Source organism: Drosophila ficusphila, unplaced genomic scaffold (genome assembly GCF_018152265.1).
Source record: "Drosophila ficusphila isolate 14025-0441.05 unplaced genomic scaffold, ASM1815226v1 contig_791, whole genome shotgun sequence".
NCBI classification, from domain to species: Eukaryota; Metazoa; Arthropoda; class Insecta; order Diptera; family Drosophilidae; genus Drosophila; species Drosophila ficusphila.
This window is the reverse complement of record NW_025064737.1, coordinates 17,292,212-17,317,352: the sequence shown is the minus strand read 5'-3', so window position 1 is coordinate 17,317,352 and position 25,141 is coordinate 17,292,212. Positions and strand designations below refer to the sequence as shown.

The following is a 25,141-nucleotide window of genomic DNA, read 5'->3' as shown; positions in this document are numbered from 1 at the left end:
TTTAATTTACTAAGACGAATATTACTAACAAACTCAAAATAGACTATTTCAATACTAGTTAAGTCGTACAAATGGCTCAAATGAAAGAAAATTACTAAAATAAAAGTTTTTTAAGCATCTGGCGACACTTAAATCAAAAGACTTAACTTAATTTAAAATAACGATTCCAGGGCTGTATCGAATTGGCAAGTAGTGTTGATGAGCACAAAAGTATCGGCTTTATATTTTCGTGCAAAAGCCTCAACGATAGCAATATTTATTTGTTTAGCAAAATATCGATACATTGACATCTTAACATATTTTTCACATCCCTAATCGAAAGAAAGAACCAAAAAGATTGCGGAAAAGTGCAACAATTAATTTCCCCCGCCATCGCAATGCTGCCATGCATATAAACGATCGCGTTCGATTGAAAATGCGCTGCTGCGTATGACCAGAGTTTTCCGATCGAGGTGCATTTCGGGGCTTTTCCACATATTTCCCTCTTTTTCTTCATTTTGGTCTTCTTCCTCTTCTTTCGCTCGCTTCGCACAACAGCAGCAGCAGCAACAACAACAATAACGACGGGCGACGTTTTTTCAGTGGCGAAAACTGTACGCAAGAGGGGCGAGAAGAGGCAAAAAGTGCAAAGAGAAAAAGAGGAGAAAAAAAACACACATGTAATGTGCAAATGTTTTATGAGTTCTACGTTTTTTTTGTGTTTTTTGCTTTGGTTTTCCGTCAGCTAATTGCAGTGTGGTTTTCCGCGTGTGCGTGAGCGAGTGGGAAGAACGCGTGTCCAGGAAAAACGCGCCAACGAAAACGAAGTAACTACCGCCCACCCAGCGATCACGCGCGCCCATTTTTCCGTTTTCCAAACGCCCCGGTCACACCGCTCTCCTAAATGATAATGGTGCGCAGACGACAACGGCCCGTCAAGGAATCCACATCCTCCTCTTCCTCTGGCGGCGCCTCATCGGGATCAGGGTCGGGAATTCCCGATGGCCAAACCCTGCCACTGAATGTGGCGGGAAATCTGCTGGAGGATCAGTATTTTGCCAGCCCCAAGCGGAAAGACTGCCGACTGATGAAGGTCAGCGAAAATGGCCAACTGCCGGAAGCCACAAGCGTCCACAAAGGCCATCAAAACAAAGACAACAAAGCGGGCCGCACAATAGGTGGGTGTTCTTATTTTTTTTTTTGAGGTTATCTTTGGTTGCTGAAATACCCCTTGTTTTTGTTCGTTTAGGGGTTCCCCTGGCCACACGCTCGCAAACGCGCTCCATCGAGAACTTTTTTAAAGTTAATGCTGCCGTTAAGGATTCCCAAAAGACAATACACACAGAGGAGCAGCAGGAGCAGGATATACACCATCCTGATCAGCAGCTACAACTGGAAGACCAACAACTCCTAAAGCAGGAAGATGAGGAGCTAAAGCTGCAGCCTGAGGAGCTGAGCGATCATGCAGATGAACATCTGCCATTTGCTGATGAAGAAGATGCCAAGGCCGAGCAAAAACTAATGGACGAGGAACTGCAGCAAGTGGTGGAGGAACTCCTGTTCGACGGCAGTTCTAGAGCCTCCTCAGATTCGCCTTGCTATCAGCACGAAATGGAGGTCATCCCAGAAATTCCACACATCAAAGAGATCAGCGAACCGCACGAGGCACTGGGCTCCCTGGCCGACTTCCAGACACATCGCTCCGCATTGCGAGACAGCCACAGTTCGACGCACAGCAGCAGCACCGACAACATCTTCCTGCAGGAACCCGTGCTCACCCTGGACATCGATCGCACGCCCACCAAAGCCTCCAGCATAAAGATCAATCGGAGTTTCGAACTGGCCGGAGCCGTGTTCTCATCTCCACCGTCGGTGCTAAATGCCTGCCTTAATGGGCGCTTTAATCAAATAGTAAGCCTGAATGGACAAAAGGAACCGCTGGCCGGGCCGAACTTTGACTTGGACCAGCATGACAGTAGTTCCTGCGATAGCGGCGTGGCCTGTGGACTCACTGCCAACACAGAATCGCCAGCGGGAGCTGCAGCTCGTCGTCGGAAACCAGCCACACCGCATCGCATACTCTGCCCCTCGCCGATCAAAACCGGACTGAAGGTTACCGGAGGCATTTGCAAGGTGGGATCCACGGATCCACTATCGCCGCGCAAGTCGCCGAGGAAATTGCCCGCCACCACAGCAGCGGTGGCCGCCTGCAAGTCGCGCCGAAGACTGAACCAGCCAAAGCCACAAGCGCCTTACCAGCCACAGCCACAGCTACAGAAACCACCGCCACAGCAGCAGAACGACATCGTAGTGGTGCTAGACGACGAAGACGAGGAGGAGGACGAGGACGATGTCCATGCCCTGCTGAAGGCCGCCGAAGAGCGTGAGAACCAGAACAAAGCACCAGCCACAGCCAACAGCAACAACAACAAAGCGAGCATAAAGACCATGCTCAAGCCAGCGCCCGTAAAAGCAAAGACCAAAAGCAAGAGTTCGGCAAAGGGACAACAACCGCCGCTGCCGTTGGCTGCCACCAATGGCAACCGTGAGATGACCGACTTTTTCCCGGTGCGAAGAAGTGTGCGCAAGACCAAGACGGCCGTCAAGGAGGAATGGATGCGTAACCTGGAGCAGGCGGTTCTCGAGGAGCGCTGCGAGGGTCTCCAAGTGCGCCACTTCATGGGCAAGGGAAGAGGTGTAGTCGCCGAGCGGCCGTTTAAACGCAACGAGTTTGTGGTCGAGTACGTGGGGGATCTCATCTCCATCAACGAGGCCGCCGAGCGGGAGAAACGTTATGCGCTGGACGAGAACGCCGGGTGCTATATGTACTACTTCAAGCACAAGACTCAGCAGTATTGCATCGATGCTACCGCGGACACTGGCAAGCTGGGACGTCTCATCAATCACTCGCGAGCGGGCAACCTGATGACCAAGGTGGTGCTCATCAAGCAGCGGCCGCATCTCGTGCTTCTGGCCAAAGACGACATCGCGCCTGGCGTGGAACTGACCTACGACTATGGCGATCGCTCCAAGGAGTCACTGCTGCACCATCCGTGGCTGGCCTTCTGAGGAAGAGCTCTGCAGGAGCTCGCAAAAGGGGATGTGGTTCAGCCTTAAAACGAAGACTATTTACCATGTTCGAGGCAGAGGGTATTTAAAATAAGTCCAGGGCTAAACTGGTTTTTGGCTCGTGGGATTCTTTCTTAGCTTTTGTACGTAGATCGCCTCGCCTTGAACCATTGCAAAATTGTTTTCAGCCCAGTTCCATTGCGATAAGTTGCCGGAATCGCGGACTTAACTATTCATTTTCTTTCACAAAATATATATCAAGATCAAAGCAAGTAATATTTTTGGTAAGACCAATCAAACAAACAGTCCAAATTCCGACAACTTCAATCAGAATGGAACAAGGAATGGGGGCTTTTTAGACCTGTTCCGGGCATCCCCGAGCTTAGATCTTATTTGAGGAAAGTATGTAAACTGTTAGTTCAAAATATCATAACGGATAGCGACACCCACACATCCCTCACTCACTTCTGGGTGGTTCTAGCCAGGGACGAAAAGTAATCAATGTAAATTCTAACAAGTTTGCCTCCGAAATAGGTCTAATGTCGATTTTGATCGCTTCAGTTTTCGAAAACAAAAAAGAGTTACCAAACAAGTTCAGTAAAATAATCGAAATTAATAATAAGAACAAAGTTATCAAAAAGACCTAGCCTATAGAGATTGTAAATTGATATTAGACCCATTACCCGTAAGCAAAATGCCTTAAAATTGTACGATTACGATTCACCCCCAGATTCTCGGCAGAAGATCGACCCGCCCGTGCCCCCCACACACTCATGAGCATATTTTTTGGATTTGTTAGCGTTTCATTATGTTAGAGCAAGGCTAAAGTTAAGGAGAGATAATAATAATAATAATTAAAAACAACGCGCTATAACATTAAGGCATCTTAAGATAATTGAATGAAAAAGAAAAAAACTGTTGACCATTTAGAGAGATGATGATGATTTTTCATGAAGATGTTGATGAAGACACACATTCGCATTGACAAAAATCGATCGTACACTATTTATATAGATATTTATATTAGATACATGTGTAATTTCTAACTATTACGTACTATTTACTGCCATAGAGCTATACACTCCCTCGCACCTGCCCCCCAAGCCCCTAGGAACTGACACTAAAAAGTTGATTTAACTCACAGACACAGACTCATTTATTCACGAGGCTTCTCCAGGAGAGTAGTGGACTGCTGGTCACCTAGTGCTTCAACTTACTGATGATAATCTCTCTACTCACACGCAGGTTTCAATCACACACACACACTCACTCGAACACCCATATATTATATATGTAATTACGATAGATCACCTGTAGTCCCGTCCCAGAAATCCGGCTTCTATAATTTAGCGAAAGAGAGTTCAAATTTGTGTTGTCCCCTACATTACCCAGATTTTTGTATTTTCAATGAATGCTCCAATACTGAAGGATTTCGTTTTTCAAATAGTTTTATTTTAATCTGCGCATATCTTTACATTATATAATATGGTAAATATACTTTAATATGTTCTAGTACATAGTTAATTCATTTATTTAAATCAAGCAGCAACCATCTATAATCATGTTCTTGTTTTTACCTTTTTTCATTGACTTGGCAAAATAAAACAAAACAAATGGAAATCTATTTGTAATTTACATGTTAAGTCTAAAACCATATGATTACATCAAACACTTAGTTTTAGTTGATAATTGTTTATAATTTTCAGACACACACGCAACACACAGATACATTCAACTTAACGTGCGTAACATAAAGTAAAATAAATAAATGAAAACACATTAACACGAAACAAAACAATAATCAAGAACTGGAGCGGATTGGGTTTCGTTTTCCAGCGATTTTCTGGAGATCATCATGGCAAACAGGCATACATCCGTCATATACTCATTTACACTTGGAATGCTCGGGAGAGTTCATCTATCAACTAACAAATCCTATTACATTTACAACGTTAACTATGTTTGCTTGGTTAGTTCGGTCTTCTTCATGTCGGTTTAAGTACACAATATAGAAAAATTCGCATCAGGCGGGTTGGGTTTTCTTCAATGTGGTGGCCCGCATTCGCTTTGGAGTATTTCTCGAGGGAGTTACAAAAAGGGAAGTTCGTATGTGGAATGCTTGTTCGGCCTTACTGATGACAGTCCAGCCCTCAAATTGGTGGAGTATTTTGACTTTACAAGCCGATGTTGGGTGCGGATTTTGGGCTTACTAAGCTAAAATCATAACTAGTTATTTATCTCTACAAAATAAAGCGGATTCTAAATGTGTTGACCAGGAATCAGAATAAGAATTCCTGGCATCTGTATCAACAATTTTCTAATCTTTTTTTTTTGGTCATCTAGTGGTTATCTTAAGTTGGTATATTGATATGACCGAAGTTTAGCATTACAAGCTGATAGGTTCGAGAATTTCACTGGGCTTAAAGTGTTTGAAATTTTACAAATTCGTAGCTTTTCACTTAAAAATAATTCAATAGTCAAGGGTCTAAATCATTTAGTTTCCGCAATAGTTTATAAAAATCAATAACGATATAAAACTCGGGCACTACGAATTTTTCGCTTTACAAAATATTCTTGCTAACTAAAATTAATTTTGGAATTTTTTGTCTTTGTCAAAATTAAGTACAACATAAATTTAGAATCGAAATATTGCACAAAATGGCTTACTCTTCTCTTATTTTTTTTTAACCTGATCTACGACTAACACAACAACATGCACGCACAACAACAACAACAATTATGCCAACGGCAACGTCAACAACAACAACGACAACAACATGGAACACAGCTTGCATCAAACTACGTGTGTGACGGTTCGGTTTTTTCTTTATGGTAAATATCAGACGGATTCATAATACTGACTGGCTCCCATGGGCGCACGTGCCCCCAATTTTCATCTCTCTCTTTTTTGCCTACGTGAGTATGGTGGCCTCGCCGCCTCCCAGTGGGCGTGGCCCGCCCACATGCTGCCGATGCTGCTGCTGGTGTTGAAGCCGCCCAGCGCCCACCCTCAGCTTCTTGTGTCATTTCTTGCCACCGAAACTCGGTTTCGGAAGCGCACCCATAAATGCACCAGCGTTCGTGGGCAAAACGGGTGCCACAAAGCTGAGATCGGGAATGAGGGAGATGCGTGGTGCCACCTTGGCGTTGCCAATTTGGAACTGCTGCCGCTGATGCTGCTGCTGATAGGTTGGGCCACCCACGGCCAGTCCTCCGGGAACGGGCGCCGTCGAAAAGTCGTGCATGATGTGTATTTGCTGTGGAATCGCTGGCACATTGTTGTTATTTCCGTTGCTGTTGTTGCTGCTGCTGCCGCTGCCACTCGGCACCAGATTGCTGTGGTGCTGCTGCTGCTGTGCTTGGTACAAACTCATGGGATTGTTGTAGAAGTTAGCGCTCTGCCAGGCCCCGGAATTGAATTGTGGAGCCGGTCGTGCCGGCAAAGGAGTACTGCTCACAAAATCCGACCAATCATCTTCTTTTGGCGCTGACGGTGCCTTTCTCAAATTGCTGTTCACATTATTGTTATTATTATTGGCGATCGAGTGCTGTGCCGGCTGCTGATGTTGCTGCTGGGCAACTGGAACCGAGACAAAGTCCGACCATTCATCGTCCTCCTGAGGCTGAGATGGAACTGGCGCCGCAGGAGGTGCTGGCTTCTTGGCCACTGAAGCGCTTATCGTTAGCGGTTTGGCCTGCGAGGAGAACAGCTCCTCTATTCTGGCCATCTCCTCGGCATTTATGCTGGACAAAGCATTGTCGCCCCATTCAATGGATGCAGCAGCTGGCTTCTTGGCGAGCGGAATGGCTTGCGGCAGCAGAATGGCCGGACTGAGGATCATCTGCTCGCCGAAAGTCGGAGTATCGATCCTTGATCTCGGAGCCGGCATCGATTGAAAGTCACTGAAGTCATCGTCTTCCGTCGGCGGTGGCAGCTCGAAGCTGCTGGCTGATCCATTGCCAATCACTTTACTGGGCGAATCCAGACCAAATGGTGGCTTGTACTCCACATCGCGGTACTCCTTCTTGACCACCGTCTCGTCGATAATGATGCCCGTGGCCGCCATCTCGTAGTCGAAATCAATGGGCGCCAGCGTGGTGGTCTTGGCCACCGCCGTATCCGATTTGGAGGGTGTGTAGATGTGGGTCTCCTTCAGGGGCACCGAATAGCTGGCCATCGAGCTGCCCACGATCTCATCCTGAGCTGGCGGCGGTGCGGGCGACGGAGTGGTCCTCAAATCAAACTGCTCCTGCTCCGGCCGCTGCTGCTGATGCAGCTGCTCACCGCCGTTGAGCTGGTGGGCAGGGCTGTCTGCTGGTAGAGCAGTCGATAGCGTCGCTGCTGCTGGAGCAGCAATTGCTGCTGGTGCCGCTGCTGCGGATTCAAGATGGTTCGATTCGATGCTGGAGATTGGAGCTGAGTTGTAGCTATGCTTCTGTCGCTCTTCGCCGTCGGAATTGCTGGCGGATCCGGAGCCGGAGGACCCTTCCCCATGAGACGCGCCAGTCCGCGTTTCAGTTTGGCTCGCCGATGCTGCGGTGGAGGTTTCAAGTCCTGTGCGGAGGAAAGGAGACAATTATTTGCTTGTCATCAAGATAACTACTGAATATACTTAGATATTTAATAAAAGCTTACACAATAATCATCTATAGTGTTGCAGAAATACATGTTTATGTTCTTTTAAGAAACCTCTGCCCAATTTCAGACTTCCGTAACACATCAGATGATAGCTTACATTACAATATTGGTTAGTTTGAACTGTTTCTAGCTAAGTAAAATGTGAAAATGAGGGGAAATCCGGGTTGGGTTTCAACTACTTGTGCTTGAACTGAGCTGGCTGAGATCGGATGCTATGTGCCAAAGTAACAAGAACCGGGGAACTGTGGATCAGGGTGGACAGTAGAGGTAGAGTAGAGAGATAGAGCTGAGAAGTATATAGAGAACCAAAACGGAACAAACCGAAAAATGGAGGAGAAACAACTACAACACACGCACAGAGCCAACGAAACTTACTAAAATCCAGCAAGGCGTCGTGAGCAGTGAGATTTGTGTTAATTGTTATTGTCATTGTTGCATTGTTTGCATGATTGTTGTTAAGATTGTTATTATCATTATTGTTGTTGTTGTTATTGTTGTTGTTATTGCAGATGGTGGCAAAATGTGTTGTGAGTGGAGTTGAGTGGTGCAAATCGATTGTCAAATTGTGATTGTTATGGGTCGTCAAATCCATCACAGGTGGTTTATCATCCAGTTGAGCAAAGAGAGCAGCAACGTCGTTGTCGTTATCGTTGTCACCATTATCGTTGTTAACGTTGTTGTTATTGGTGTGGGAGTTAGAGGTAACAAGATTTATTTTATCAGCATTAGCCACCACCGTTAGTTGGTCTAGTTGTTCCAATTGTAATGTCTGTACATGTGATTCTAAATACAATTTATCGTAAGGATAAACTTTTTTTTGATTGTTTGTTGAGATAGTTAGAAGAAATGTGGTCACAAGAAAAACAAGGCAAACGAAAAGATATTGTATATATATATAGAGAAAGGAGCAGCCAATCGAACGGCAGGCCAATCCGGGAAAGCGTGTTTAAATAGGATCGGGAAATAGGCAACGAAAAGCGTTTGAAAGTAAAGCGAGCGTTAGGCGATAGGGTGGCAATTTCTCGAGTTACGAAACTTGTGTAGCGGTTAATTTGCGGCAACTAAGTGGAGCAATTTCGCAGAAATATGTTGTGGAAAGACTTACCCTGGTAGGTGCTGGGATTGGAGATCGACTCCAAGGTGCTAGAGGCTCCGGTTGACGTAGGTTTCATCGGCTTAAGCGGATCAAAGCTCAGGTTGGCGGCAAAACGCGGCATTGATGAGTTCCACTTGTCGCCAAAGAGCTAAAATTACGAAATTATTTATACCATCTTTAAGGATATTTCCAATTATAAAGCTTACGATATTCCTCGAGTCGATGCCCAGCGATCGAACGAGGGAATGCCTCATCTCCGAGCTGCTCCACTGATAATCCAGAGCCCGAGCATGCTCAATGGCACCGAAATTGAATCGCTGGCACTGCGCTAGTGGCTTCCGTTTATCCACACTCGTGCTTTCCAGCTCCTTTGACTTCGGGAACATCATCTCCAGGACTGGTTTCACCCTATCATCGATGCTCAGGTGAACAGCGGCTGGCGGAGGTGGTGGAGGTACTGAGATAGCAGCCGCTAGGGGCTCTGAAAAGTCGCCAAAATCATCCTCGTCGTCTTCGCTTTGACCCGGACTTCCTTTTGTTGGCGTGGCAAATTCCTGGAAGTCATCAAAGCCATCGTCTGCTGATTCTGGAGGAGGTATATTCAAGGAAGCCTCCAAAGGAGAAAGTGACTTGGCCTCCAAAGGTTTGGTTTTTGTTGCGGAATGATCTTCAAAAGCGGGTGGCTCACACGCAGATTTGGGAAGAGCTGTTGTTGGGGTTTCCTTGACTTCTGGTTCAAGTTTCGCAGCAGAGAAGTCCGCAAAGTCCCCGAAATCATCATCTTCCTCCGTTTCCAGATTTTCAGGAATAATTTCTTTGTGTACTGAGTCTTTTGGCGCTGCCTCAAAGTTAGCAAATTGAAATGTATCACTATCCGCTGGTTCATCATTATTATTGGAGGTTTCTCCAAAGCTTATCTCCTGGCTCTCCAAAGGTTTCGCCAAGCTATCTGAACTTTCTTTACTTTCTCTTTCTCTAAAGCTTTTTTCTTGTTGGGGAGTTTCCTTCAGGTTTTCTTTTTCGCCGAGTCCACATCCTCTTCCGAAAAACCTCCTCCATTTGGTAACGTTGGTGTGGCCAGCACCTCGATTGCAAAGAAATCTACGGCACCCTCGCGAATAAATAGTTCTTTGGGCTTCTTTGGCGAGCACTCCTCATCGCTATCATCGGACACATCCTCCAGCGTGACTTGGTGGCTGAGGACATGAGCTTTGGTTGTTTCTATTACGGCCGGAGCAACTGGCTCCGCTTCTGCAACGGGTGAGAGCGTGGAGGCGGCGGAGACGCTTTCTGTAGAGTAGAGACTTAAGCTGTCCAGCTTTAAGGAAGGCACCTGCTCCTCCAGTTCCTCCTCTTCGAGTTCCAAACTAAGAGGAGGCGGCGTGGGTGGTGCTTCATCCCTATAGACATCATAGTCCATCGCCTGCTTTACTTGGTAATTGAAAGCCTCGGCAGTTTGTTTATTTTCCAGTAATTCTGGTGGTAGTTCTCGAAACTCCTCAACGGGATCGGGTGGCGCGGGCGGTTCTAAAAAAAAGGGGGCTTATGTAAGTAAATTATAGGAACTTTTATACCAGTTTAAGCCTACCTTTCAAGCTGCTGACTAAGCCAAAATTGGAGTATTCGTCACCTTCGTCCAAATGAATTGTGGATTGCAAACCGGAATCGTCGTCTTCCTCCCCGAAATCAATGGGCGGCGGGGTGCTGCAGAGCAGCGGGGGTACGTTTACCATATTGCCAGCTGCACACTTCTGCAAAGGATCCCCTTAAATCCACTTCCTGTTTAAAAAAAACCATACAAAAAATAGGGAACGGTTTTGATCTTCTATCCCTTTTGCCACTCTTTATCGGTATGTGTGTGTATGTGTGACGCAGGTGTGGAGGGCTGATTGTGTGTGTGCCACTCAAGGTCTGTGTTGGAATTTTCTTGTTTGCATTTAACACGCGTCAATTTTCATCAGTCTGCGGTTTTTGTCAAATTGCTATTATGTTGGTGGCTATAAGAAAGTCTTTGCCAAATTTGCAAGTTGCGTTTTAGCTGCAAATAGCCATGATTTCCCGAAAAACAATACTTTTTTCCCCGATAGAGCTGGATTTATTTGATATCGATGTCTAGAAATTTTGCAATATCGATGTTTACCCTTCAACAATCGATTGAAATATTTTTTAATTTTTTTGTAATTTTTAAAAAAAAAAAACATTCTAAGGCTTTTAATTAAAACAGTTTTGTCAAAGTTGTAATTTTTTTTTATTTTAAGTAACAAGATTTAAATAATATGCAAACAAATTTTAATCTGGTTACCTGGTTCATGTATGTCAACTATTTACTGGCTTTATGCCGTATTATAAAGTCAAAAATCGTTGAAGTGAAACACATTTTTGAAATAAATTGTTATTTATTTTTCCTACCTTTTTTAAACTTACTGGCATCGCCGTTAATTGACCGATATAACTATCGATATCCGCCGACTGTCAACTTTGACAGCTGTTTTAAGGTTATACTGCGCTACCGTTGCAATCGCTCCACCAATTTGGGTAATTTTGCTTACTTAATACAAAAAATTGCATAAAAGCAAAGGAATATAAAGCTGTGAAGTGGAGGACGTTCCCAGGAAATCTCTAAGCTAAGAATTATAACTGATAAACCTGATTTTCTTGCAGTTCCCGGTCGGACAATTACATAACTCGAAGAAGACACAATGTCGCAGGCTCCCGTTCGCGTTTCCCCGCTGATTAAGTTCGGAAGATGGTCCCTGCTCTTGGTGGGCATTGCCTATGGAGCAGCACACCAGAGCCGCCTGTCCAAAAAGGAGGAGAAGGTGCGTGAGATCGAGGCACAGCAGAAGGCCGTTCGGGATGCCAAACTCGCCGAGGAGAAGAAGCGCAGTGCCGAGGCTGAAGCCCGTGCTCTGGCCGAGCTCTCGAAGCCCACTCCCAAGCATTAGGATCCTCCAGGATGCAACATCCTTAGTTCCTTAGCTTTAAATTGATAAACAAAAACAACCAACATTTACACACGAAATTCGCCTGGAAAGAGGAGGAGCAGGATCGCCGATAGTGGAGCCTCCATCTATCGATCACTGACTATCGATCGTTCTTGTGTTTTCCTCTTACGTTTGTGCATAAACAGAATGTTCGCAATTAAATGATTGAAACAAAACCATTATGTAAATTTGATGTAGTGTTTTGTGTTTGTGATTAAGTGGCCCTCGATGGAGTTAAATGATTTTGTTCAAAGTTTGCAAAAAGATTTATAATGGTACAGCAAAGGCAACTGTGAAGTAAAAACACAACTTGTTATTCAGCTGATTTTTATCCTAAGAATCCACACTGAGATTACCGTATAATATGGAAATACGCTTCCCTTCTTTGGGTTTAGAATAGTTTTTGTTAAAAAGTTTTTCTTATTGGATATACACTGATTGGGCCGATTGGCCTACTTAAAAATTGTCGCAAACAGCTGATTGCTGGCGAAAGCCGGCTTGTGTTTACCTCCTCAATTCGTTCGCAAATCGTCACTCATTACACTCGGCTGCTCTGTTTGATCGATAATCCCCCGGAATAATTCCAATTGCGGAAGTGTTGAGACACCTTCCGTGTTCGCGGGACCATCAGATCACGCAATACCTTTGAGGACATGCTATCACAGTAGCGATGACAAACTTTTTGGATCAGTTGCCCAAGCGCATTAGGGAAATCGCGGAACAGGGTAAGGGTTTTGGTTTCTAAAACTTTGTTCAAGTGCCAGCTAATGACCTGTACTCCAGTTAATGTCCTTGCCCCAGAGGAGATCCTAACAACGCCGAAAGTACGATTCCTGGACACCCGTCAACAATCTCTGTACACTTTAGTGCGAAAGTGCACTCCTGATGATGTAAGACTGCTCAAGGATGCCGCGGCCAAGTGGCTCGCTGAAATGCCACAGGCAGGTAAAAACAATTCCATTTCCAAATTTAAAGATGAGTCTAACTTATTTTTTTTAGCGGATTCCCTTTTCAAGCCCTTGGTGAATGTGCGATGGTCTCGGGTGTCTTTTGGTTGTTCAGGGCTGGATCGCTGTACTCGTGGTGGAGTGGTCACTCGAGGTATCACCGAACTTTGTGGGGCAGCCGGCGTGGGCAAGTCCCAGTTGCTCCTCCAACTTTCTCTGTGCGTCCAGTTGCCCATCGAATTGGGAGGATTGGGCAAGGGAGTGGCTTACATTTGCACGGAGGATGCTTTTCCGGCTAGAAGGTTGCTTCAGATGAGCAAGGCCTGCGAGAAGCGACATCCCCAGGAGAAGCTGAACTTTCTGGGCAACATCTTTGTGGAACACCATTACGAAACAGTAAGCACAATTCATTTGAGAGATTATTATTCATAGTAAGAACTTAAATTTTTAATTCTATTTTACAGGAACCTCTTCTAAACTGTATAAAAAATCGACTGCCGCGACTTATGCAACAACATGGCATTGGTCTAATCATCATAGATTCCGTAGCAGCCATATTCCGGCTATACACTGACTTTTTGGAGCGAGCACGTCACATGCGACGTCTGGCAGATGCACTCCTAAGCTACGCGGATAAATACAACTGTGCCGTGGTGTGTGTGAATCAGGTGGCTTCCAGTGGAGGTCAGGATGAGGTTCCCTGCCTGGGATTACAGTGGGCACACTTGGGACGAACCCGCCTGCGAGTATCACGGGTGCCCAAACAGCATCGTATGGGAGATCAGTTAATTACGGTGCGCAAACTAGAGATCCTCTATTCGCCGGAGACCCCCAATGACTTTGCCGAGTTCCTCATCACCGAAGAGGGCGTCGTCGATGTTCCAGAGCCAGCTTTCACCCGCCCACCTGCTAAAATGCGTCGACTGTGATCGATTGAATTTATTCAGTTTATTTTGTTTTCGTTAAATTTGTTGAATTTAAAATGTGTAACGGCAGAGATTTCAATCAGCCATTAAATTGTTAAAAACTCCTATTAAAATTAGCGGAACTTTAAAAAGGACTAAAATAGTTTTTTGAAATTGGTTTAAGTTCCCTTAATTTCAAAAGGGATCAGAATAATAGTTTGTATTTGGATAAATGTTTAATAAATCCCGCAAAATTTAATTAGAATTCAAACAATTTTTCAAGCTATTTCATCTTTTTTGCCTTAGTTCCTTTTTGTACAAACACTCAATAAATATGTTTCATTCAATTGCAATTTACAGGGTAGCAGAGCTTAAAGGCCTACGTACACATAGTTTATAGTTCAAATAGTAAAATCAATTTTGTAATCGCCTCGTATACATTATCACATGAAATTCTCGAAAGTTCAGATTACAATTTGCCATAGTTTACGCGGACATTTAAATGCGACATTTACAAAAGCCTAACCTTAGCGTTTAACTTTATTAAATAAATTAAATACAAGCCTAAGGGTGAACTGATTACGCGACAATTAAATTACAATTAGGTGTTACAACTAAGGGGATTTTCTTTTGTTTTTTTATTTTATTGGGAAAGGGGATGGTTTTTTTCCTCTTTGTGGATGAGCAATATTCGACTTTTTGGCACAAGTTAATTTGACTGTGTGTGTGTGTTGGGGGTTTTCATCAGTTTTATTTGTTTTAGACCTTCCGCATGGGCACATCCTGATCCTGGGAATCTTGGGCCTCCGTGGAATCGCCATGTTCGCTGGACGACCCATCTTCTTCCTCCTCCTCTTCTTCTGCCTCGCCCTCCGACGAGGAACTTTCCGTTTTCGGTAGCTTTTCCAGTTGCAATGGTTTATTGGCCATGGCCAAGGCAATGGATATTTTACTAGCCGACAATTTACTTTCAAAATCCATTTCCGTTAGCTGGCCGTTTTGAAATGCCACCCGTAGTTCCCGATGCTGCGGCGATTCTTCCAGTTTTATATCCAATTTCTCGGTTTGTTCGAGTGGCGCGGCTGGTTCTACAGTTAACGGTATAGCATGCTGATGCAAACGATGTTGCAGCAATTGATTTTCTGTATTATTATTTATTCTCTTTTCAGCTGCAGGTTTTGGTTCGGTCGTCTCCATTTCCGCACTTCGATTTGCCTGATTGGCCGTTTTGACTGTCTTTTCCAGCAGCGCATTCAATTGTTTTTTAATCTTGGTGGTATTCTGTTTGCCAGGTAATTTGCCCTCGCTATTATTAACATTATTATTTAGTGTACTATTATTATTGTTGTTGCTACCGCGATTTGGAGATTTTGGAGATTTCTTATTCTCCGCAGTTGGTACGGCACTGCCAACATTGGGCGAATTTGCATTCGCGTTGGTAGTTTTCTTTTCGCCGGACTCGCCACTTGTTGTTGTGTTTGTTGCTCCCGGCTTGGCATTCGAGGATTTGTGCTCCGCCGCCTCGTTGTTCGTGACATTATCCTGCTTTTTCCACTTGGTGCGTCGATTTTGGAACCAGATCTTCACCTACAAATAAGCAGAAGAAAGTTTTGATTAATAAAGTGTTTTTCTTCGATCTGGCAATGATTATACCGAAAAAAGTGCTTAAACACCAATTACTACTTTAAAACTATAAAAAAGCTAAGCAAAAGAGGTTATCTGTGTACCTATGCATGTGCCAAATAATGCTTTAGCCCCAAATCGGTGAGTCAAAGCCATTCATAGCCACATAATTACGAATGTTTATGCCCCATTTGGCCTTATTAGTGGGCGCACAACAAATAACTCGAGAATTGTGTATCCTCCCCCCCCCAGTAGAAATTATTTGAATATACTCGCAGCACTTCCGCCCCGTCAGTCAGTCGCAGCTCATTTTTCCTCCGACTCCAAACGAGAGCAATGATGAAATGACAGGCGCACGTCAAAAGGCGAAAAATCGAACCCCCTTTCGGTCGCTATTTTCCCCCCTGTGGAAACACCGGTGCCCATGACGCAACATAAAACATTTGCCTCTCATTTTCGTTTTCATTTCCATTTCATCCAGAAATGATGGGCCAGCTAAATAAATGAAAAATCTATTTAAATCGCGCACATAATTAGTATTTCAGCGGCATGTCTGCAGATACACACACTCGGATTGAGATACAGATACAAACGCCAAAGATAGATGCCTGCTACTGTATGACATGCTCATTTCGCCGGAGTGGCGGAAAAAATTATGAAATTAACATGAAAACGCCACACAAGTTTCCCATTCCGAAAGGAAAACAAATTTCAAAGAGGAAATGCTCAAGTACGAACTGCACAAATAAATCCCATAATTTTTTCGTATCGAAAATCAATTAATTGATTGCCAAATATTTCTGAATTTACTTAAATTCAAATTGTTATGTACCCGTCGATGGATTGATGCGCATGTAAAGTGTTTATTTTACGGATGAAGATCGATTATGAGTGAGTTTCCTCACTATTATTTTCGGCCACGTACAATTGGCAATTACTCATCCCGCGTGCCACCCCGAAAATGATCATTAGATACATTCATACGTCCATAAACAATAAAGCATTTCCCGTGTTTACCTTAGCCGCAGTCTTAATGGCCAGCCCAAGTGGATTCCTTCCTTTCACCTAAATGGTTTTATTTTAATGGCCTTTTGGGATACGGGCCTCATCATCGTCGTATTTAATTGTTGATTATTTTCAAGTGTTCGCTTCACCGGCCATTGAGTGGTGCGATGATCTAATTGATTCGTAGATTTCGGATTATTAATGTTTTGGGGCGCGATGCGATTTGGTAAATATTGCATAAATCTTCATTAATAATTTATGTTTTTTTCCCCCTTAAATTCTTCCGCTTTTGGGCTTGAATAGATTGCGTATCGTCAATAAACTGCCTTGTTTGTTATGTTTTGATCTGGGCACTAAACCTCATTAAGGCGAGATGTGGAAATTTTTCTATAAATATCCAGAACTTGTCAAGCGATTCACGGCCCCCATTCGCAACCCCCCTCAAATATCTTTCGACCCGGTTATGATTTATTGACATTTAAGAGTGTCTGTGTGAGCGTGTGTGGCAGGAATGACAGAAACAGAGCGCATAAATAGCCCAAAAGACAAACCAGAGCCACTCGAAATGAAGAGGGAAAATTTCCCAGTAATTTAATTGATTTGCCAAAGAAATTTTCAGAGAATATATAGACAAATTAAGGAGAATTTCCAACTAAGTTATTAGATTTGATTTGTTTAAATTTAAATCGAGATTGATGATTTCTGAATTGTGATTGCTGAATGGATAAGCTATTGATATACATATATAAAGTCCACCACTTCAAATGATTTCTAAATTAAGTTTTATTTAATACCCATAACAGATCCGCCTAGCTTTTCTGTCCGTGCAAATGGCATTCGCCAACTAAATAGGTTTATGACAGATGCGTTTCGGCTATTTTGTTGGTGGGTACACATGTATTTCAATCAACGCCAGAAGATCAGAAAATTGCAAAAATTCCTAAATAGTCGTCTGCTTGGCATTCTGGTCTGCTTCGTAATTTTCTTTAGCCCATAACCCATGCTGTTAACCCGCCCTGCCAGTCAGTCACCCCCTCATTTTCTCAACGTCTATGCGTGTGCTTAGTATAATTAATTTTCACATTCGCCGCGCACTTTTCGAAAATAAAAGAAAAAGAAATTATGTCTGGCCCAACAATGAGCGGCCAAATTAGGATGGCCGAGTGTTTTGGGTGCGGTGGAAAAATGCTACTTAGTAATGGCGGCTGCTGTACATAATTCTTTTCTCTGGCGTGCCAAGAAAAATTCAACGATTTTCCGAGCGCTCTCCTTTTACAAATAATGTTTTAATGTGTAATTTAGCATATTTTTCTGTTGTTTGTTTGCTTTGTGGTGTTGAAAAAATTATGATAATTGCCCCGGGGCGTGGAATGCGGAATATTGTAGATGGAAAAACAGGAAAGGAAACTCATAACTCACACGGACTTGATGCTGCTGAACTAAAATCTCTGTAATTATGCATCAACTAAAACCCTAAATCGAATGTAAACAAACTCAATATCTGGTAAATGTTGCAAAGTACCTGCAATTCCCCAAAAACCACCAACGGGAGGCCCCTCTGTCGATTCTTGCTGTGTAATGAAACACTTTGCTTTGTGCAAATTTACGCATTGCAATGCCATTAGTAATTAATAACAAAATCACTGCATTGCCTGTCATTTTGGATTATGCTCGCCCACATAAATACCCACGTTTGGCTACCTGAATTTTGAAATGTAAACTGAACCATTTGGCAAAGGTTTCAACTTTCTACTGCGAGGAATGTGCAGCCAGTCACTTGTTTAATCACTGAATTGCTTGAAATAAGCAATCGTGATATAACAACATTTATAAAAAAGCGAATATATTTATTCAATTAATATTAGGAATCAAACATTGAACAATTTTAAGCTTCAAGATAAATTTTTAATGACCCTTAAAACTGGCAGTCACAGTGAATGGCTAGCATCTCCTAATTGGCAGGCAGTTATCTTGGGATTTAGACATGCATACGTAGATTTGCTTTAAATTCGTAGCTTATTAATTAAGGCTCAAATCCAGACTATTGCCAAGCCGTGTCGTGGCAATAACAACAAAACAATGCCATTAACACCGGATATCCAATGGAGTTTCAATCCCCTCACAGCCGCATTGTTCTCCAACTTTCGGGGAGCGGATTGCATTTAGTGCTTCAAAGGAGCAGGAGGTGGAATTTATGCAACATCATTATTACACATGGTAAATGCAATCCAGAGACGCTGTGGATATTTGGCATGGAATGCCATAAATCTAAATTCACAATGCGAGTGCACGATAATCCGGATAGACCGTTGGCAATTAGTGCATCGAAATAATTCAGCTTAAATACGAGAAATTTCATTAGCAAAGTTTACTGACCCTAAAAGCCGAAGGAAACTCATTTGAAGCGATGTGTGAAATTAAAAAATTTAGCGATGAAAATTGCTATTGCAGAAATTGTCTGGCTCATCAGGGGATCAAAATGTAATTTCGTACTAGCACTTCTAGCGATTCCTGCTAAAATAAAAATCTTTTCTGCCACAAAACTGAAAGCCAAAGCGTGTGCATAGAATACCAAAGAACATAAATCAACAAAAATGCAGCGGAAAATAAAGCAAAGAACTAGAAGCAATTTAGTTGATGATTTTCGGTATTGCGTCGCTTTCGTATTTCGTTTATTTTTCTTATTTTTTTTTTTTTTGTATTTCTGGGTTTTATTTGATTTGCTTTGCGGTTTTAGAATTTTATGTCAGCTTGGGGTCCAAAGTGGACTAAAAGCAGCATAATTTATGCTTATTAGCTAAGCAAAAAACAGGTACTGGGATGAGTTTTTCGCTTTTAGTTTTCATCCAGCTTTGACAGAAGTTTTTGGCCAACTTCGCCCTCTTGACTTTTAATTGGCTTATTGTGTCGGATTGTCTAAAATGTTTTCACCCCCGCTTGTTTGATGGTGTGTTCTTTATTTTTGGCCTGCTTTGACCGCCCACTCAAGTTTTGCGGATTGCGTTATTTTAGCCAAGAACTGGCTGCTTCGGGACTGTGCATAAAGTGCTCATTAATTACTTACTGGCCGCTCAAAGTTAATTGTTCATATTTTATCAAAAGAAGGAGCTGTCAACTTCTGTTGACTTGCTAATTGCCAAGTGCTTAGTTGTGTGGCAGCCGTTCGAGAAAATAGCAAACAAATAGCAAGCGAAATTCAGCAACGCCCACCGAAAGCCGACGAAAGCGATCGCGATCGTTGTCTACGCTCCGGCGATCGCACATCCGAGTGCGATGGCGATGGCGATAGTGGGACTCAACTCGTCGGCCGCCGATCGACAGAGACAGGAAGAGCTATCTGAACAATCTGAAGACGGAGCCCCGCCCTCTGGTTATTTTGAAACAGTTTCGCTCGTCGCCAATCGAGGAAGATGCTGCCGGTTTTTTCATGTTTTCACAGCGTGCTTGAGTGCCCCGCCATTAAGTTTAAAATTTAATGCAAATTATATTACCAGTTTGCTAGAAGCTGACAAAAAGTAATAGTAAACGTACATTTTGAGAATGTTAATAAAAAGTTTTTTTTGTATAAATAATATTATCTCTGAAAATGACTTCTAAAATATTTTTGAGGTCAAAAACCCTTGTCTGTGGTGATAAGAAGAGCACTTGCGTAACAATTTAATTAATTTGTGGTACAGAATAATACTAATAGCAGCCAATTGTGTTTGTTGTTTTAAGCCAGGCACTCAGGCACACAATTTGACACATTGTGGTGACCAGTGTCCTAGTTTTGCTATCCACTTTACCCCACAAATGTGAAATATGAGGGTTGAGCAAATATAATAATTTATATATCAATTTTAATATATTTATTTATTAATTAGCGAAAGTATAAAAGCCGTTGTTTGCCTTGCTTAAAACAATTTAATTTCCATTTTAGTTTAAATCGTTGAAAGCCTATGTGGCGTATGCGTGATATTTGTTTAGCCATTTTGCCGATAATGCGCTTGTGTGCACTAAATTATTCATGAATTGATTAAATAATTGCCGACTAATAAAATGTAAATTAGCTTTAATTAGTTAATTAATTAGCCAAAGGCATTCATTACACAGATGTGAAAGTGTCGAGTTTGCCTTTATAGATTTATAACGAATGATTTGATTTGTAATTGGATTAAAACTAGAATGTATCCAGCTAATGCGAGGACTTAGTATATTGCCACATGTTTAAATCACTTTTCCGTAGCACTGTATGCCATTTACACATTAATGGTTTGATGGCAATTAAATAAATGGATTCCCATATACATTTACTTAAAGCAATAAAGGAGCACTTTATTTAGAAAATCCAGCCTTTTAAAATTATTTATTCAAAGGCCTTTTGTAAAAGTATTTTAAATTTATTTTATTGGCCAACATTAAATACTACTCCTTAAATGTTTTACAGTTTGCAAACGACAGAATTATTTGTGAAATTTAAACGGAAATTCTTTACCCAGCTGCAACTGATTGATATCAATGGCAATATTAACAATAATAAAAGACAAGGGCAATAATCTCCAGCTGCAATGTCCTTGTTTATTTCGCACACACACAGAATTTCATTTAACGCAGCATAATTTTTTATCCTTTTCGGTGCCACAAACAGTGCATGAATGTAAATAAGCCTGCAACTCGAACCACATTGCTCTAGATGGGTCACCATTATGTGGTGCCCTCAAAGATGAATTGCCATTTGATTTGTTTGTGCTGCTTGTGGCAGCAGTTTAATTTAATTATCGCATTTGTCATTTGGCCAACTGCCAGTGAACGCTGCTTGTTTTCTGGCCCAGAATCGCTAGGGCCATCCACCGGTCATCCAATTGACCATATAAAACACCAACAACCAGTCGCATAGTGCAAAATCAGGGGTCGAAACTGTGTTATAGCCAAGTGCACAGGAGTTGTGTGTGGTTTTCCATTGAAGAGAAATTTGAAGTTGTATTGAATAGTTTTCAGTAACTTGATGCTTTTCTTAGTAATGTTTACAAATAACAGTGCCAATATACCAATTTAATTGTTATATTACAGACACATAACTTCATTTTTTCTAGATGAAATCTAATGGCTTCCTTTACCATACATTAACCCCTTTGGCAAAATCAAGCGATGAGACCACTGTAATCGAATTGAATCCCAAACCGGTTCGATGGAGAGTAAATCAACATCTAGGTCGCACCTGAGTGGCAATTACATTCGGGCTTATGAGCGGAGCGATGGCAAACATTTAAAATGAAATGCCTAATGCAAATTGTCGGGACAGTTGAACTGCAGACCGCAAACGAACAGTTGCCAGCACACGCCCCTATGCTATCAATGCGGCATTATGCAGCACCACCCAAACGAACCACCCAAGGCTTCACATTTTCCCGCACCGCCCCCTCCTCACCTCTCCCTTTCCCCTCCTCCCTTCATTTCCTTCGCGTCCTCGTCCGCCCGCTGGCACTAATATGCAAATGTAATTTGCTGCGTTTGGCGCGTGACGTTCGTTTGGTAATCGCAACACAATTACAAAGTTGTCAGTTTTATATGAGTGTGGGTGCATGTGTGTGTCTGTTGCGTTGTGTGTGTGCGTTTATGGGGAAAAGGGGGAGGGGGAGGGTGAGGTTGGGGATGCGGAGCAGCGGTTGCCGTTTGGGACAGCCGCATCTACGCGTAATTAATTGATTTTTATCTGGCTTAAGGCTATTTTACAGTTTGTTGATGACAGACGATGCAGACACGAGTGTGTGCCGCCTGGACGAGGGACACAAAATTGGAGAGAGGTTGCACCACTGCGGTGGTGCCAATGGTGCCACCTCATCCATCCGCCCGATTCCAGAGGGCAACCTATATGCGAACCACATTATGGCCGATGTGCAGTCTATTTAAAGCCACTTTTATGACTCTCACTTTGTCGCTGGCCTTTCGTTTGATTTCCTCTGTTATTTTGGGTTTGTTTGGGGTGCAATATAGTAGTAAAACAAAAAAATATATATTTAAAAATTCATAAAATTTAACAGACATAAATTAACTTAATAATGGAATAATAAACCAAAATATAATTTCAACTTTGTTGGTTTTGAATTCTTGAAATTCTTTTTAATATTTTGTTTGATTTTTATGATACTGCAATGAAATAAAGTTTTCTTTAAAATTGATTGTGAAGCACTTGCCCAGAAAATTAAAGAGCAATGCAGGGTTAAAAATATTCAACTACAATTGAAAAGGCTTACAATTACATGAAGAGTTGGTAATTTGATTCCAATTAACGTAAATCTCTCGCTGCAAACTTGATCCAGTCTGCGTAAGCGGTCGATGGGAAAATTGGCAAGTGCCAATGCAAATGGCCAAGAGGCTTAATTCCTGGCCACAGCAGGATGCCAGTACACACACACACACGCACACTTTCACGTACACAAACGCACACGCAAACGCACACTGAGAGCCGTGTCCTGCAGTTAATTTGCTGATATTATTGCTGTGATTAACACATACATGTTTATGTGCCCTGACCGTGTTTTGTATATAAACACAGAAGCACACAAACACAAACACACGCTGCAGGAGTTTGAGTGGGAAATCTGTGCATTGCACTTGAATTGACGTCGGTTTCTCACGCACACATGCCAACAAACAGCAACACACACACACACACACATAAACGGAGGCATGTCCTTTGCCAGGATGATAAATGACCGGACCGAGCTTATAATATTAATAACATAGACAAAACACTTGAACATGTCGACATGCATAACATTTTGGCTCACACAGACAGTTCGACATCAAACTAATGCACTCAGAAAAATACTAAACAAATTGATCAGGCAATTTGAAACTGTTTGCAATCCCTTTTAAAAGCGGAAAATATAAATATAGAGTAATGGCGAATTGCAATGACTATTAAGTTAAAAAAAGAAAGAAACCAATATTTATTTTTAGTGTATTCACGGACACGTTGCAGAGTCCTTAGTGTTTATATGTATATATCAACTTGTAATTAATTGACTTGATGGAGAATGTAATTTAATTAAGCAAGCATTTCGATGTGACTCTGCCGCAATATCCTTGTTGTTGCCATGGCCAATTTGCTTGGTTTCCATCCACATCTATACTTCCCATTCTCCCTTTTCCACTATATATATGTGTGTGTGCGTGTGTGTGTGTGTTTATCTGCCTTGGTCTTTTGCCATGGCAGCCAATTAGTCTTATGGCATTTGAGCTCCCACACGGCGTATGCGTAACGTGAGATTATTAATGCAAATCGGGTTTGCATTGACAGCCCCAAGTTTTGACAGCTTTGTAAGGACAGAAATCGGTGGCAGGAATGTAGATGTGGAAAGTGATAAATATCAGGCAATTTAACTTAATTAGAACCTTTATTTTAAGGCGTTTATGAAAGTTTTATTGAGTTAAGTGTTTTAATGCCTACTAATTTTCTAATTTCTGCATTAAAGCAATCAATTAGAAGGAACATTTTCTACTTACATTTCTAAAAATATTTGTACATGCAAACAAATAAAAAAGAATCTATTACTGATTCTTGGAAACATTAATATGGTTTTATGATGGGTTATCAAGGGCCACATTCCAAGAATCCAATAAACGAAAAATGCCATAAACAAAAGTAAGGTTGAAACACAGATTTAGTTCATTAAAAACTAAAGCCATTCCTTCAAGTACAGTTGAACATTTGGTCTATTTTAATTTCGGTCTGTCAAATGCAAGTGCAGATAACAAACGACTTATGCGGTTTCCCAAATATCCGCTTCAGCTCTTAACCGCAAAGGGTTTATGAGTACTTTGCCTAATTCTTGCAAAATGCTCAAGTTTTGATTAATTTAGCGCCTCTTAAAGAGCCAAAACACACACCCACACACACATTGAGGATGTGGGTGTGTTTGTACATAAATTTTGTTGTTGGTCTTAATTGGCTGACAGCAGTTGGCCCTTGGGCATGTCCTTGCTGCAAAGTTAATTTATTCTAATTAGTCAATAAATCTCAATTTATTTCACAATCAGGACACACTCTGTGTGTGTGTGCATTTGAGTATGAGTTTGCTTATGCTTTAAGGCATTTCTGGCTGCCATGCAAAATGTTAATTTGGTCCTTTCCATTCCCCTCAAAATTATTCAACCCCTTCTCAAAATGTCGTGTTCGGGCAGCTGCTGCAAGTGAAAATGCAACTGCAACTGCAACAAAATACAATTGGGCATAATAATTACTGAGGCATTAAGCAGCATCACACCTTGCTTCCTCTTATTATGCGCTTCAATTAAATTACGATATATTTCATGGCTCTCGGCAACATTCGAGCTGGGTAAATAAATTGCGGATTAAACTAATGTAAACAACACGAACGAAAAGTTGATACTTTTGAACAAAATATTCATGCTATGTATTTAATTATGCCAATTAAAATGTTTCTGTTGCATAACAACAGTTCGTGTTCGCTGTTTAAAACCCAATCTTTGCGCAACATGTTATTTGATACGGCGACATAAAAAAATCCCTAGATTAAATTTAAAAATTGAATTCTTGTTATTTTAATGACGTGGTTGTTTTTTTAATGACTAACATTACAATATAATTATTTTTAATGTCGGAAATCATGTTGCCTGCTCATATTTTTCCGCAAGACATCGTACGTACCAAAAATAATACCATGCAGATATTTTTTTTGTTTTTGGTTGTGCATTTCAGTTGGCGAGCAAATTAGGCAAATTAAATATTTTAAGCATACGCACAGACATTGGCATTTTCATGGCTAAATTTGCGCATTAGATTGGGATTATTGAGTGAGAGGTTTATAAAAACAGTTTAATTTAATTAAATGGCCACAATTGCAATTGTGTTTTTCGAACTTGCTTTTACCAACGAAATATTGTCATAT

General features: G+C 42.0%; 5 protein-coding genes across 6 annotated transcripts in view; 3 read left to right on the top strand and 2 right to left on the bottom strand.

Annotated features, from left to right (window-relative positions):
• The first annotated feature begins 296 nt into the window (after window positions 1-296).
• On the top strand, window positions 297-4,191 carry LOC108092061 (histone-lysine N-methyltransferase PR-Set7). The gene is made up of 3 exons (XM_017191522.2): window positions 297-452; window positions 725-1,157; window positions 1,229-4,191. The coding sequence occupies exons 2-3, from the start codon at window positions 884-886 to the stop codon at window positions 3,046-3,048; spliced, it is 2,094 nt and encodes a 697-aa protein (XP_017047011.1). The 5' UTR covers window positions 297-452; window positions 725-883; the 3' UTR covers window positions 3,049-4,191.
• Window positions 4,192-4,478: 287 nt separating this feature from the next.
• Window positions 4,479-10,886, bottom strand: LOC108092059. The gene is given in 5 exon segments (XM_017191520.2): window positions 4,479-7,603; window positions 8,793-8,931; window positions 8,990-9,801; window positions 9,804-10,310; window positions 10,372-10,886. Coding segments are annotated over 5 exon segments (3,135 nt in total). The 5' UTR covers window positions 10,517-10,886; the 3' UTR covers window positions 4,479-6,071.
• A 290-nt stretch (window positions 10,887-11,176) lies between these two features.
• LOC108092031 (ATP synthase subunit e, mitochondrial) lies at window positions 11,177-11,943 on the top strand. Its single transcript, XM_017191472.2, has 2 exons — window positions 11,177-11,318; window positions 11,445-11,943. Exon 2 carries the CDS (start codon window positions 11,483-11,485, stop codon window positions 11,726-11,728), a length of 246 nt encoding a protein of 81 aa, XP_017046961.1. The 5' UTR covers window positions 11,177-11,318; window positions 11,445-11,482; the 3' UTR covers window positions 11,729-11,943.
• A 129-nt stretch (window positions 11,944-12,072) lies between these two features.
• LOC108092030 (DNA repair protein XRCC3) lies at window positions 12,073-13,893 on the top strand. Its single transcript, XM_017191471.2, has 4 exons — window positions 12,073-12,492; window positions 12,551-12,712; window positions 12,767-13,110; window positions 13,179-13,893. The coding sequence occupies exons 1-4, from the start codon at window positions 12,438-12,440 to the stop codon at window positions 13,641-13,643; spliced, it is 1,026 nt and encodes a 341-aa protein (XP_017046960.1). The 5' UTR covers window positions 12,073-12,437; the 3' UTR covers window positions 13,644-13,893.
• LOC108092029 (muscle segmentation homeobox) overlaps window positions 13,648-25,141 on the bottom strand; it is a 37,553-nt gene continuing 26,059 nt past the window's right edge. For both annotated transcript variants that reach the window (XM_017191469.2, XM_017191470.2), the window contains one exon: window positions 13,648-15,206. In XM_017191469.2, the coding sequence (XP_017046958.1) occupies window positions 14,379-15,206 (828 nt within the window). In that variant the 3' untranslated portion in view covers window positions 13,648-14,378. The remainder of the gene's footprint in view (window positions 15,207-25,141) is intronic.

What these genes read in the sequence shown, in the direction of transcription:
- LOC108092061 (XM_017191522.2), top strand. Translation starts at nt 884, where the DNA reads ATGATAATGGTGCGCAGACGACAACGGCCCGTCAAGGAATCCACATCC. An exon ending in CAAAGCGGGCCGCACAATAG is followed by an intron (nt 1,158 to 1,228) that starts GTGGGTGTTCTT and finishes TTGTTCGTTTAG; the next exon opens with GGGTTCCCCTGGCCACACGC.
- LOC108092031 (XM_017191472.2), top strand. Translation starts at nt 11,483, where the DNA reads ATGTCGCAGGCTCCCGTTCGCGTTTCCCCGCTGATTAAGTTCGGAAGA.
- LOC108092030 (XM_017191471.2), top strand. Translation starts at nt 12,438, where the DNA reads ATGACAAACTTTTTGGATCAGTTGCCCAAGCGCATTAGGGAAATCGCG. An exon ending in CGCTGAAATGCCACAGGCAG is followed by an intron (nt 12,713 to 12,766) that starts GTAAAAACAATT and finishes TATTTTTTTTAG; the next exon opens with CGGATTCCCTTTTCAAGCCC. An exon ending in TGGAACACCATTACGAAACA is followed by an intron (nt 13,111 to 13,178) that starts GTAAGCACAATT and finishes TCTATTTTACAG; the next exon opens with GAACCTCTTCTAAACTGTAT.